General features: G+C 37.6%; 1 protein-coding gene across 1 annotated transcript in view; it reads right to left on the bottom strand.

Annotated features, from left to right (window-relative positions):
- Positions 1-15,075, bottom strand: part of CCNB3 (cyclin B3) — a 66,669-nt gene that overhangs the window by 34,056 nt on the left and 17,538 nt on the right. Inside the window, 4 exon segments of the mRNA XM_037824677.1 lie at positions 8,634-8,726; positions 9,943-10,038; positions 11,082-11,353; positions 11,356-13,580. Of these exon segments, the coding sequence (XP_037680605.1) occupies positions 8,634-8,726; positions 9,943-10,038; positions 11,082-11,353; positions 11,356-13,580 (2,686 nt within the window).

Here is a 15,075-nt window from a genome sequence, read left to right as displayed (position 1 = left end):
CATTCATTTTTTTACCTCATGTAAAAAAATTTGTACCTTTTATCACAATTGTTGAGCACCCTAGGTTTCAGTGAATTTTACAGTCCCCGTCTTTATCTTTCATCTTTTGTTCTGGTGTTGTATATGTTCCTAACCTTCCTCTTTTAATCATACTCACAGTAATCTTTGTTCAGTGTACTTACATTGCTGTGCTACTATCTCCCAAAATTGTGTTCCAAACCTCTCACTCCTGTCTTTTCCTTTCTGTCTGCAGTGCTTCCTTTAGTGTTTCCTGTAGAGCAGGTATCTTGTTCATAAACTATGTCATTGTCTGTTTGTCAGAGAAAATTTTGAGCTCTCCCTCATATTGAAGGATAGTTTTTCCAGATATAGGATTTTTGGTTGGTGGTTTTTCTCTTTCAGTATGTTAAATATATCACACCATTTCCTTCTTGCCTCCATGGTTTCTATTGAGAAATCCGCACATAGTCTTATCAAGTTTCCTTTGTATGTGATGGATCGTTTTTCTCTTGCTGCTTTCAGGATTCTCTTTTTATCTTTGACATTTGATAATCTGATTATTAAGTGTCTTGGCATAGGCCTATTCAGATATATTCTGTTTGGTGTATGCTGCAGTTCTTGGATCTGTAATTTCATGTCTTTCATGCAAGATGGGAAGTTTTCACTGATTATTTCCTCTATTATTGCTTCTGCCCCCTTTCCCTTCTCTTCTCCTTCTGGGACTCCCATGGCATATACATTCCTGCATTTCATTTTGTCTTTAAGTTCCCAGAGACATTGCTCATATTTTTCCATTCTTGTCTCTATCTGTTCTTTTGCATGTAGGCTTTCAGGTGCCTTGTTCTCCAGTTCCTGAGTGTTTTCTTCTGCCTCTTGAGATCTGCTGTTGTATGTCTCCATTGTGTCTTTCATCTCTTGTGTTGTGCCTTTCATTTCCATAGATTCTGTCAGTTGTTTTTTCGAACTTTCGATTTCTACCTTATGTATGTCCAGTGCTTTCATTATACACTTTGTCTCTTTTGCCATCACTTCCCTAAACTTTTTGAATTGATTTAGTATTAGTTGTTTAAATTCCTGTATCTCAGTTGAAGTGTAAGTTTGTTCCTTTGACTAGGCCATAACTTCATTTTTCTTAGTGTAGGTTGTTAATTTCTGTTGTCTAGGCATCTGGTTTCCTTTGTTACTCCAATCAGGTTTTCCCAGACCAGAACAGGCTCTTGTCCAGTAGAAGGCATGTTCCAGGTTGCTTATGCTGCCAGAATGCAAAACACCAAATATGGATTGGTTTTATAAAAGGGGGTTATTTGGTTACACAGTTACAGTCTTGAGGCCATCAAGTGTCCAAGGTAATGCATCAACAACTGGGTACCTTCACTGGAGGATGACCAATGGCATCCAGAAAACCTCTGTTATCTGGGAAGGCACGTGGCTGCTGTCTGCTCCAAGTTCTGGTTTCAAAATGGTTTTCTCCCAGAATGCTCCTTTCTAGGCCACAGCTCCTCTTCAAAATGTCACTCTCAGTTGCTCTTGGGGCATTTGTCCTCACTTAGCTTCTCTGGAGCAAGAGTCTGCTTTCAATGGCCATCTTCAAATTGTCTCTCATCTGCAGCTCCTCTCTCAGTTCCTGAGCATTCTTCAAAGTGTCCGTCTTGGCTGTAGCAAGGTTGCTCCTTCTGTCTGAGCTTATATAGTGCCCCAGTGAACTAATCAAGGCCCAAGCTGAATGGGCAGGGCCATGCCTTCATGGAAATTATCCAATCAGACTTATCAACTACAGTTTGGTGGGTCACATCTCCATGGAACACTCAAAGAATTACAATGTTATCAACACCAATATGTCTACCCACACAAGATTGCATCAAAGATAATGGCATTTTGGGGGACACAGTACATTCAAACTGGCACAAGGCAATAGTATCATTTTCCCTGAGGGTGTCTTAGATTGATATACCCTGTAAGGCCTCAAATCACTGTGCTTTTCTGCCCAGCAGGTGGCACCTGTCAGCCTGTAGCTCCAGACTAGTGTAAAGAGGTGTGGCACGTGGCTGTTTTCCCCCAGGCTCTGGGGTCTGGTTTGGAATGGAAGGCAGGTTGTAGAGCTTGGCACCACCTCTTTCCTCTTAGAGAAGATACACCCTCTAGGGAGAGGTCATTAGCATTTGAATAGTCTCTGACTCTGCTATCTCTGCCCTTGTCTTGGTCTGAGCATTGGAAATTGAAAATGGCTGAGGCTTTCTCCACTGAGCCAAAAAAGGGACAGAATACCTCCCTTCAAGTTCAGTCTGTGGACCCCCTCACTTTCACCTGTCAGCCAGAGACAGCACCCAGTCCTCTGGGCTTCCCCTCCCTCCCAGAGAGGTCTTCCAGCTCTCCAAGGTCAGTCATCAGGAAAAGCCTCTGTCTGCTTCTTGTGGATTAATAGCTTGTATTGACTGAGCAGATCATGCTTGTTAATTAAAACCCCAGTTGGAGCTCAGCTGAGTTATATTCACTTGTTCAGAGAGTGCTGCTCTCTAGCACTGTGAGGCTTTGCAGTTTGGGCCATAGGGGGAGGGGACTCCCGGCTTAGATCTGCAGTTTTTACTTACAGATTTTATGCTGTGGTCTCAGGCATTCCTCCCAATTCTGGTTGGTGTATGGTGAGTGGATGGTCACGTTTGTCCCCCTGCAGTTATTCCAGATTATTTACTAGTTGTTCCTGATTCTTTATTAGTTGTTCCAGGGGGGACTGACTAGCTTCCATTCCTCTCTATGCCGCCATCTTCTTCCCTCCTCTAGAATAAGTAATTTTTAAAGGATAAACATTCTGACAAATTGGAGCAAATGTCTATCAAAATTTTTCACTCAAAAGAATTAGAATAATTTTTTAAAGTATATTCTCTACAAGAGCTGAGAGGACATTGAATCTATTGAAAGAGAACACTCTTGGATCCAAGAAAGATTGGTTCCTGGTGAAAAAGGAAATACTTAATTAAAAAATTTAACAGATGCTGAGAGCAGATTAGAAACTGCCAAAAACCAAATCAATGATTTCAGTGGCCACCTTAGGAAATTCTCCCAAAACTGAGAGGTAAAAGAAAGCTGAAGACAATGAATGCAAATTTGAGAGACATGCAGAATAGATTCTGGAGATACACACATTCTCATGCACAAACACATATACACACATAATCAGAAGGAGAGAAGAGAGAAGGCAGAACAGGAAAAAAGAATTAAAAGGTGAAAACTTCTCTAAGGCAGAAAAACACTTGAATCTTCAGATTGAAAAGGACTCACAATATACTATACAAAATCAAGGAAAACAGATCCATATCTAGACATACTGAATATTTTTTTTAATTTCAAGGTAAACAAAAAAAAATAAAAGGAAAAAATCCTATGAACATCCAAGACTAAAACCAAGTTACTAGAAAAAGGGAGAAACAAAACTCAGGTTAGCATTAACACTTCCTCCATAACACTGAATGCCAGAAGACAATGAAAGAATGCCAGTGATATTTTGAGGGACAAGATTTTGACCCAGGAATCTGTAAGTATTTAAGCAATGGACAAAGGCAACAGAATTGTAGAGATTTTTAAACATTGAAGGATTCAAAATGTATGCCAGTAGAACATACATTTACTTAAAAGTGTTTCAACTAAATTACTTAAACGGATTGAGAAGTAAATCAAAATAAATGAACTTAAGCATAAATAGTGTTTTAGTTTGCCAGGCTGCGATGGCAAATACCACACAATAGCTTGGCTTAAACACTGGGAATTTATTGTCTCACAGTTTCAGAGGCTAGAAGACTTGCTTCCTCCTAGGGTCAGTAGCATCTGGTGCTGGTCTGCTGCAATCCTTGGAATTCCTTGGCTGGTATCTGTGCCTCATGTCCCATGGCAATATCCTCTTTTTTCCCTTACAAATTCCCACTGACTTCCTGTTTCTCCCTGTGGCCTTCTCTAACTCTGGCTTTGGGTTTCTTCTTTTTATAATCACCTTAAGGCCCACTCTGCTTCAGTTGATCACACCTTTACTAAAAATAAAATCTTCAAAAGGTCCTATTTAAATGGTTTCATACCCACAGGGATGTTGATTACAATTAAGAACTTGTCTAAATTGGAATACATAATTCAACATGACACACATGGTATAAAATAAATTGTAATTAAAATGAAGCCAACAAAGCAGAGTTTCCTTGCATGGCTAGGAAACTTAATGAAAATATCAAAAATAATCCTTCATAGGGAAGATAATGTATTAAAAATAATAATCTGGATCTAAAAGCTTAGATTATTTCAACTCAAAACAGAATAAGAAATGAGGTAAATGTATGCAATATATATCACCCTATTTGAGGTGGAACTAACAGAGCAGGTTCATCAAAGGGACTGGTTAACTAAATAATGGTTACATCCATATAATAGAATATTAATGCAGCAGTTTTAAAAAATGAGGTAGATCTACAGTTACATGGAAAGACTTCTAAGATTTATTCTTAAGAGAAAAAAGAAAGTTTCAGGGCAATGAATACAACTTGGCCTATCCATATAACAAAACAAAAAAAGACTCTTAAACTCCACACTCATTAAAAAACATATTTTTACATGTGCATATATATGTATGGATATCTATATATTTATGTATTATTTATATAATCCATGATTTTTTAAAAAGGACAATCAAAAATTTAATAAAAGGGATAAGACACAAAAAAATCTGAAGGATTACCCCTGAGGAATAAGAATAAATGAAAAGTGTGGTTGATTCTATACCCCCACACACACGCACAAATACATACATATAAACACACACAAACATACATACATACACACACCCACATACATTATAAATATAATAATTTTGTAATTTAAAAAATTGTATGGGTCAGGGGTTATAGTGAGATGGCATGGATGAAGAAATGTAAAGAGAAATTATCTAAAAAATGGTTGTGGGTGGTTACTGCGCTGCTTTTAGACTTTGATAAATTAAGCAGAAAAAAACAAATTAGCATATAAATTTTAAAATAATTATTAAGCCCAAGTTAATTGATATAATGATGTTTGTATCCTCTGGATAATATGTATTTTCCTCAAATATCTGAATCATTTACAAAAATGTATTAAATCTGAAACCACGAAGAAAACCTCATTAACCTAAAGCACAAATTCTCATCCAAGTCACATTCTCTATATACAATGCAGTTAACCTAGAAATTGGCAATAAAAGAATAAACCAAACAAAAGAAAGGCAAAATATTTGGAAACAAAGTTAAACACTCCTCTTAAACAAAAAAAAAAGTGTCAAAGAGGAAATAAAAGTTGCAACTGCAGACTACTGAGAAAAATCAAGATAGCTACAATACTATCTTTCAAAACTAATTGGTTGTAGTCAAAACTGTAATTTGAAAATGTATAGTTTTGGAGCTTTTATCACTGAGAGTAATAATTAAAACAGATTAACAATTCAACTCAAGAAGCTAGGGAAAAAAACAAAATAAACTTTAGCAGAATAATAACAAAGATTAAAGCAGATGTTAATGAATTAAAAAAAAAAACAGAAAAAGTTAAACACTTATCCATGAGCTGGTTATTTGAAAAGACAAGAAGTTTGAAAAAACCTCTTGTAAAGAAAAGAGAGAGAGGGAGTGTGTACATGCATGCAAGCATACAGGAGCAAGATAATACATCATGAACAATGTTATGAATGAGAAAAGAAATGATTACAAAAAAATACTATGCACAATCAAGGACAATAACTGGAAATATCCATGAATTAATTATATTTTAGGAAAATATAAGTTACAAAAATGACTCAAGAAGAATAAGGTTTTCTAAGTAGACCAATAAGATGTATTAGAAAAAGTTATCAAAGAATGGCATGTAAAGAGCACCATAAATCAATGGGCTCATTGCCAAGTTCTTCAAGAAAAATATAATTCCTGTATTAAACTTAGTACTGTAAGAATCTATAAAAAGGAGAGCAAATTAAACCTAAAGCAAGAAGAAAGGAAATTAGAGGAATTAGAGGAGAAATCAATAAACTAAAAACAGAAAAAAATAGAAAAAAAAATGAAATCAAAGCCTGGTTGTGAATGTTTGTAGAAGCTCTTTTCACTGGAAACAACCCAAATGTCCTTCCACACATGAATGGATAAACAAACTGTGGTACATCCAAACAATGAAATACTACTCAGCAGTAAAAAAGGAATGAACTGTTGGTACATACAATGTATAGATGAATCTCAAGGGCATTATGCTGAGTGAAAGAAGCCATTCTCATAAGGTTATATACTATGATTCCATTTATATGACATTCTTGAAAAGACAAAGTGGTTTCCAGAAGCTAAGAGTGGGGTGAGGGTGTGACTATAAAGGGATAGTATGAAGGAGTTTTGTAGGGATAGTGGAACTGTTTTGTGTCCTGATTTTGGTGGTGGTTACACTAATCTACACATGTGTTAAACTCATAGAACTGTTGCACCCTTGAGCCCTTACCCCAGAGAAAAGAAACTATGATCGCACAAAAATCTGTACCCAAATGTTCATAGAAGTTTAATTCTTAACAGCCAAATACTGGAAATGGATGTCCTTCAATAGGTAAATGGCTAAACAATCTATGGGACATCCATACCATGGAGTACTACTCAGCAATGAAAAGGAATGAACTATTGAAAAATACAACTTGGATGGATCGCAAGGAAATTATGGTGAGTGAAAAAAGTCAATCTCAAAAGGTATGCAGAGTGTAATCCCATTTATATAATGTTCTTGAAATGACAAAATTATAGAGATAGAGAACAAATTAGTAGTTGCCACAGATGGGAAAGTATAGTGAGGGAAGTAGCTGTGACTATAAAAGGGTAGCACAAGGGATCCTTATGGTGATGGAACAGTTCTGTATCTTAACTGTAGTGGTGATTACACAAATCTACATGACATAAAATTGCATAGACTAAACACACACACATACACACAAATGAGTGCACATAAAACTGGTGAAATCAAAATAAGGTCTATGGATTTTACTAAAGTCTGTTTCCAGATTGTGATACTATACTATATTCACACAACTATACTAGAGTTATACAAGATGTTCCCACTGGGGGAAACTGGCTGAAGGGATCACAAGACCTCTTTACCAATTTTTGCAACTTCTTGTAAATTATTTCAAAATGATAAAAAGATTCATAGAACTGTATAGCAATAAATTCAAATTTATGCCTGATTATTTTAAAAATATAAAAATTAAAGTTATAAAAACACATATATAATATGATCTTTTCTAGAACTGTGATTGACATGGAATATACATTAGCATCATTTGTGGAGCTTTTTTAAAATATATGTGTCTGGGTCATACCCTCACAATTCTGATTTGATAAGTCTGGAATAGGACCTGGGCATCTGGTGATTTTGAGGTATACTCCTTGTAGATAACCACTGTTTTAAAGCTATGGGTGAGGGTGGAGGGGTAGAATACACACACATGAATGTTTACAGTGATTGTAGGATATGAGATCACAGGTGGTTATAATTTTTTACTTTGCTATAATAAATGTGTATTTTTGTGCAATAAAAACAACAAAATCTTTTTTTAAAATGATTCTGTTCCTCATTCCATGAAGTAGAGACATTTTATCTCTGCTATCTATTTATTTCCTATCCCTACTTACAGTTTCATGACAGCCCCAAATTTGATGAGTAGAATTTCTCTATTCTCATCAATGTGGCTAATAAAAATATTGATCAGAACAAAATCAATGGAAGTCCACTAGAAATTTCTTTCTAGCCTGGTGATGATCAGGAATCTTTGGGTCCTTATTCAATACTGATCCAAATTCTACTCTTATCTAATTTACTATTCTTCATCATGTCTATAAGATAAGAAACATTTTCATTGTCTGCCAGTTTCCAAACATACTATGTCTACCACATTTTCCTGGTCTGTCATTCCAAAGTCAGACTGAACCACTTATCTGGTACTTAACAGATGATTCAGAATCATATGTACTACCTTTTCTTCCTAATTAAAAAAATAAGACTCTGCTGGGCATAAACTATGCCTTATTCCTTGCAAACTCCATAGCAATTCATTACATTCAATTCATTCAACAAATATTACTGACTCCCTATTACATGCTCACTAAGCGTGGGTTCTCCTTTCTTAGCATAAAACGATAATTAAATATTCTTAGCAGTATTCTCTCAACATACAACCCCGGACAAACAGCTACCTGCTATGTCTGTTGCCACACTGTCCTTCCTATCACCCATCCTACACAAAACTTAAAAGGCACCATCGCTGATCCCTATCCAAAACACTGGATAGACCTTTACAGGGCTTTGAGAATTATTAAACCTCTGTACCATAATTGCCTTTTGTAGAAATAATCTTGCCTTCCACTGGGTTCTCACAATATTTTATTTATAACATTCCTATAGTACTTAGTACACTCTACTTTGTTTTAGACTTATTTGTCTGCATGTCTTATCTTTCACCCTAGATTATAAGCCCCTTGAGAGTAGGAATGACGGCTTATTCAGCTCTGTATACCCAGTAAATTTTTACTGTTTGGCACATGGAGGTGCTGAATGAATAAATGAAAAAGAGAACGCCAACTCCTTAAAGCAGCAATTGTCAGGCTTACCTGTACCTCCACCAACCAGTCCACAAGAATGGCTCTCATGTCACTGCTGATGTCAATCTGCCTGTTCATGTATTTTTTAAGTATGAACTTTTCCTGGCAGCAATGAGAAAGGAATGTTAATGAATAAACTCCTTTTGGAGTTCAAAAATTGTAACAACATAATTAACTCCTTCATGGTTCTAACTCATTATTTTCAGGTGGTAGCAGATAGGGGCAAGATCAAAGTATCCTTTACCAGGAATGTTCCAGTTATTCTTGGGAAATAGATTCAAGCACTGTGGCATTCAAGAGTACATATTGAGGAGTCCAGGGGGGATATGAGTAGGAACTTACCTATAGCTAAAGATGAATAACAAAAAGGTTCTCCCCTTCTATGTAATGCAATCTAAAGAACAGTACCATGCTTGGTAGAGCAATGCTTCTCAAACTTTAACATGTACAAAGACCATTTGGGGATCTTGTAAAAATGCAGAGTATTATTTAGAAGTTCTGGGGTGGGGCTACGTTTCTACATTTCTAACAAGATCCCAAGTGAAACCGATACTGCTGAACCAAGGCCCACACTTTTAGAATAGCAAAGTTGTCTCTCATTTCCTCTAAGGCATAGTAGAAAGAACATGATCTTTAGAGTCAGACAGGCAATTAATTGCTACCTCTCTAGAGAGAAGATGAGATATTCACCCTCCCTTCTTTTACATGGCTTGCTAAAATTCTGATGGGCAGATAAACTTGGTCCCACCTGTTTAGTTGAGAAAGATAGAAGAAAATTTGGAATTAATTAGAAGGAAAAGAGATTGGCAGATCTCAAAGGAGAAAGAAAACTTCACCAGGTTGGAGAGCTGAGGCAAAGGGTATGATTTTACATATGATGCCAGAATTCTGCATAGAGATGGATAAAGATGTCTGAAAGCATCACTCAGTAAGAGGCTGCTCAACCATTTTTTGTGTCTAATTGCCTTGTCAGCAATTAGAGGTACAATCTTATGGTCTTCAAGGTAACCAGACTTTAGTCCAAATCCCAGGTCTGCCATGTACTAGCTATGTGACTCTGGGCAGTTTCCCCTGTCTGTAAAAGGGAGATAATAATAATACTTACCAACATGAAGTTATTGGGAGAACCAAAATAGATGTCTATAACTCCCTTAATACAATATCCAATTCAGAGCAAGCTACCAGTAGCTGCTACCTGTTACTATTATTGTTATTTTCAACATCATTATTTCCTCCCCTTTCAACTTGCATGCTGATGGAGATGGAGTGATAAGGAAATGAGATCTAGAAATCACTGGCCCTCCAGCTACCTACACACCTCTCTGTCCTTCATGTAATTGTAGATATCCTTGGCATACACTGAGTTGAAAAACTGATCACTGTGGTCCTTGTCAACATCCTCCAGTGAAGTAATCTGCTCACAAATCACACAAAAAAAAATATATTAGAAGGAGAAAGATTTCAAGGAAGGCTTAGCATGTCCACATCAAGGATGACTACTTTTTCCCTACTGTTTTCTTTGGCTACGGTTCCTCAAGTCTCATATATTCTGGGCCCTACCCAAGCATCCATTGGCCCTGCAATCCTCAGACTGTCCTGTGATCAACTAATACTTAACCCTCCTTGTAAATGCCTTCCCTTCCCTAAGAACCAGGCACCTTTTTGACAGTTAAGCTCAAGACTCTCCAAGACAGATATTCTTATTTTACTATTTCAGTTTATGTAACCTGCCTTCTTAAGCCCTTTGTTATGTCCCAACCTTATGATCTGACCAAATTCATCTTCTTGGCAAACTTTTCCTCCCTTCTATATCTCTTCCTAGGTTGTTTTGCCTAAAAGAGGGGGCTATTTCTCCTCCTGCTTGCCTAATCTCATCCCTTCATTTTCCCAGTCTATAACTTAAAGACCACCTTCGTTGGGAGATGCCCCTTTGAACTGTTCCCATCTTTGACTCATGCCCACTATGATGCAGATTGCAATTAATGGGAAAGGCAATTTCAGGAATGAAAATGTCTAAACACTACTACAAAGCCCAGATATATAGTACAATATTCCAGACCCTGTGAGTATCTCTGGAGTAAATACTTACTGATTGCTTGGCTCTGGCAGTATGCCAGTTAGGGAGTCAAGAGAATCTCCAATGCCAACTTCATTTAAGAGAAAAATGCCAAAGATCCCATGTCCTAAGTAATCTCAGGTTAGTAAATGTATTCCATGTCCTAGGTAACCTCAGGTTGCAAAAGATGGGAAGAGATGATTCTGTGACAACCACCATTAGTTAAAATCAGAAGTAAACCCAAGAAATATCATCCCCTTGCTGAGCTGAGGGGCATCCCATAGCTTACTATATACAACTCAAGTGTTAAGAAGGCAAAAAAAAATCTTTTTGCTAGCAGCCACCTCCAGAACAAGAAAAGAGCACTTTACATAATTTAAGGCAAGAAAAAATAAGAATACCTCTTCCTGGGTTCTCATGCCCTGAGGTAAGAAAGGTTCATTGGAACTGGATTCACAAGCACTGGACTTGCTGGTGGTACTGCCCTTGCCCATATTGGATATGCTCCAAGCAGTGCTAGATTTATCTGTTCTGGACTTAGTGGCAGTGCTGGATGTATGTGGCTTGGTCTCAACTGGGAAGATCAAGAATGCTTTAAGAAAGATGTCTTCCTTGGCAGTGGGATTATTTTGCAAGGCCAGTGGCTCCTTGAAGTATAACTCTTCCGCAATAGTGGATTCTCATTCAAGCCTAATACCTCCTTGAAAATGAATGCCTCATTGATAGTGGGCTTTTCCTGCAAAGTCAAGGGCTCCATGAAGACAGCCTCTTTCCCAATGCTGGGCTTCTCCTGAGAAGCCAAGGATACCATGAGGAAGGCCTCCTTCTCAATGCTGGACTTCTTCTGCAAGGCCAATGGCTCCTTGAAGAGGGCTGCATTTTGAACACTGGGCTTCTCTGGCAAAGCCAACAGATCCTTGAGGAAAGCCTCTTTATCAAAGGTGGGATTCTTCTGCAAATCCAAGGGCTCCTTGAAGAGGGCTTCCATCTCAATGCTGGGCTTCTCCTGAAAGGCAAACAAATCCTTGAGGAGGGCCTCCTTCTCAATAGTGGGTTTCTCCTGCAAGGCCAAGGGCTCCTTCAAGTGAGCATCTGTGTCAGTGGTGGGTTCTTTGAAGAGAGTCTCCTTCTCAATGAGGGACTTCTTCTGAATGGTAAATGACTCTTTGAGGCTGGCCTCCTTCTCAATGCTGAGCTTCTCCTGCAAGGCCAAGTGCTCCTTGAAGTCAACTTTCTCCTCAATGCTGGGATTCTCCTGCAAGGCCAAGATCTGCTTAATAAAGGACTCCTCTTCATTGGTGCTATTCTCTTGCATAGCCAATTGCTTCTTCAAGAGGAACAGGCCCCCCTGAGCAGTGGGCTCCTTCTTTAAAGATAATTACCTCTCTACAATTGTTACCTCTTCAGCAGAGGTCTCTTTCTTTAGGGCCAAAGGCTTCTTAAAGGGGGACTCCTTGACAATGATAGTCTTCTCCTGCAAAGTTAACAGCTTCATCAAGAAGGATTTCTCTTTGGTGTCAGTACTCTCAAGAATAGCCAATGGTTTGTGGAAGAGAGAGTCCTCTTTGTTGGTAGCCTTCTTCAGTGAAAATGGTTTCTGGAAAAGGAATTCCTCCACCACAGTATAATTCTCCTTCAAGGCCAATGGCTCCTGAATTAAGAACTCCTCTTCAGAGGTGATTTTCTCTTGTAAGGCCAGTGGCAAGGCGCCCTGATTGGTCTGCTTCTCTTGCAATGCAGATGGCTCTTGGAAGACAGATGTCTCCTCAGAGTTAGGCTTATTTTTAAAGGAAAATGGCTCCTTAATGAGTGATTTCTCTTCAAAAATGATCTTCTGCAGTAGTAATGGCTTCTTCAAACAGCACATCTTCCCCTGAGTGGTATGCTTCTTCTTTAAAGATAACGGCTTCAGAGTGAGAGTTGTCTCCTCAATGGTATGTTTCTTTTTAAAAGCCAAATGCTCCTTTAAAAATGGTTCTTCCTCAGTAGGAGTCTTTTGCAAGGCCAAAGCCTTCTTCAAGATGGACATCTCCCCATGAGTGCTCTGCTTCTCTTGCAATACAGATGACTCTTGGAAAAGGGACTCCTCCTCAGTTGTAGGCTTCTTTTTAAAGGACAATTGCTCTTTAATGGGTGACTTCTCTTCAGAGATGGTCTTCCATAATACTAGTGGCTTCTTCAGGTGGGATATCTTCCCCTGAATGGTGTACTTCTTTAAGGATAACAGCTTCTTGGTGAGGGTTGCCTCTTTGGTATTATGCTTCTTCCTAAAAGAAATCAGTTCCATAACAGAGTCATCTTCATTATTTTTACTTTCCTGCAATGCCCATGGCTTCTTGAAGAGGGCCACCTCCATCTCAACTGTGTGTTTCTCTTGCAATGCAGATGGATCTTGGAAAAAAAACTTCTCCTCAGTGATAGGCTTCATTTTAAAGGACAACAGCTCTGTAGTGAGTGACTTCTCTTTAAAGGTAATCTTTTGAAATACTAGTGGATTCTTCAGGGGGGACATCTTTCCCTGATTAGTATACATCTTCTTCTTTAAAGATAATGGCCTCTTGATGAGAGTTGCCTTCTCAGTTTTATGCCTCTTCCTACAAGTCACTGGATCCATAATAAACTCATCTTCATTGTCAATCTCCTTTTGCAAGGATAGTGGCTGCTTCAAAAGGAACACCTCCTCCTGATTTGAATAATTCTTTGAAGATAATGGCCTTTTGGTGACAGTTGTCTCCTCAGTAGTGGGCTCTTCTTTTAAAACTAATGTCTTTGTGAAAAGAGATACTTCTTCAGTTGCAGGTGTTTTGGAGATTGTAAGTATCTCTGGAATGAGCAGTTTCTCCATAATGTTTGGTACCCAGGTGGTAGAGGCTACTATTGGTAAGGGTTTCAGCTTACACCTGTAAACAATGCCTGGGTAAGAAGATTTTAGTTCCTACAATTTTCACCTATCATCTCAATGAAAATCTAAACATAAGGTAATTTGTTGCTATATTTACTAAAGATATTGAAGGGGAAATGGTTTCAACCCTGAGACAGATTAGAGGGTATATGGGTACCACGGTGAATCAAGTAAGTAGAACTCTATAGCTTCTATGGCCTAGGTCCTTAAACTTTTCTGAAAATTTTCCTCTGCAATCCATGTTTTGCTTTCTCATACGTTTTATTAACTTAATTTATATACAAAGGCTATTGTTATAATACTTATCACATTGTATGAATTATCTGCTTATATATCAATCTCCCTCACTAGCTGTATTTATCTTTTTTGTCTATCAGCACCAGGCATATGGTAAATGCTGATTAAATTAATATTGTTTGAAAGCTTATGATTTGCATTTGTAAGAGAAAGGTGAGCTGCCAATTAATATTGGGGGTATCTAACCACATTTTTTTCACTCTGGCAGTAGCAAGGGGTTATTCAGGAAACACTTGGCCAATGAAGCTCTAATAAGAAGATCAAAATAGAAACTTGTCCAAAAGTGTTAGATGGAAAGCTTTGTTTTGAATACGATTTCATGTCCAACTAGTGACTGATCTAGTGTGACCAAATCATGGGAGCCTAGAAATCAGAACAAAGAGAGTGGATTGAAGGCAAATATAATGACCAGTCTAAACAACAGTAAGTACCTCAAAAGGCTGAGCCTGACCAAATAAGTTTCAGGTCTCTCCTGATGAGAACTTTTAGAGGTGATCATCAGACATCCACTTGTGCTAAATGACATGAATTCTCAAGACAGATTGTCTGGATTAACATCCTGACTTCTCCATTTACTGGCTAGGTGACCTTGGGCAAGTTAACTCTCTGTACCTCTAGTTTTTCATCTTTAAAATATAGCTCATAATAGGCTTGTTATGAATATTCAATGAAGAAATAGAAATAAAAACACTAAAACAAAATTTTATAAAACAAGTTATATAAAGCAATACTCTGAATAATTGTCTGCCAACAAATTAGATAACTTAGATGAAATGGACCAACTCCTAGGAAGCATTGAAACTGACTCAAGAAGAAATAGAACATCTGAGCAGACCTGTAACAAGTAAAGAGATTGAATTAATGATCAAAACTACCAACAAAGAAAATCCCATGACTTCACTAGTGAATTCTACCAAAGATTTAAACAAGATTTAATGACAATTCTTCATAAATTCTCTGCCAAATAAAAGAGTTTTCAACTCATTCTATGATACTAGTATTACTCTGATGCCAAGAACAAAGATGTCACAAGAAAACAAAACTACAGACTAATATCTCTTATGAATATAGATTCAAAAAATCTCAAAAAAATACTAGCAAACTGAATGCAGCACATATAAAAAGGATTATATACCATGATCAAGTGGGATTTATCTCAGGAATACAAGCTAGGTATTAAAAATAAACTAATGTGA

Source organism: Choloepus didactylus (assembly GCF_015220235.1).
Source record: "Choloepus didactylus isolate mChoDid1 chromosome Y unlocalized genomic scaffold, mChoDid1.pri SUPER_Y_unloc1, whole genome shotgun sequence".
Classification (NCBI taxonomy): domain Eukaryota; kingdom Metazoa; phylum Chordata; class Mammalia; order Pilosa; family Megalonychidae; genus Choloepus; species Choloepus didactylus.
The sequence above is the reverse complement of the archived record's forward strand: the minus strand, read 5'-3'. Positions and strand labels throughout refer to the sequence as shown.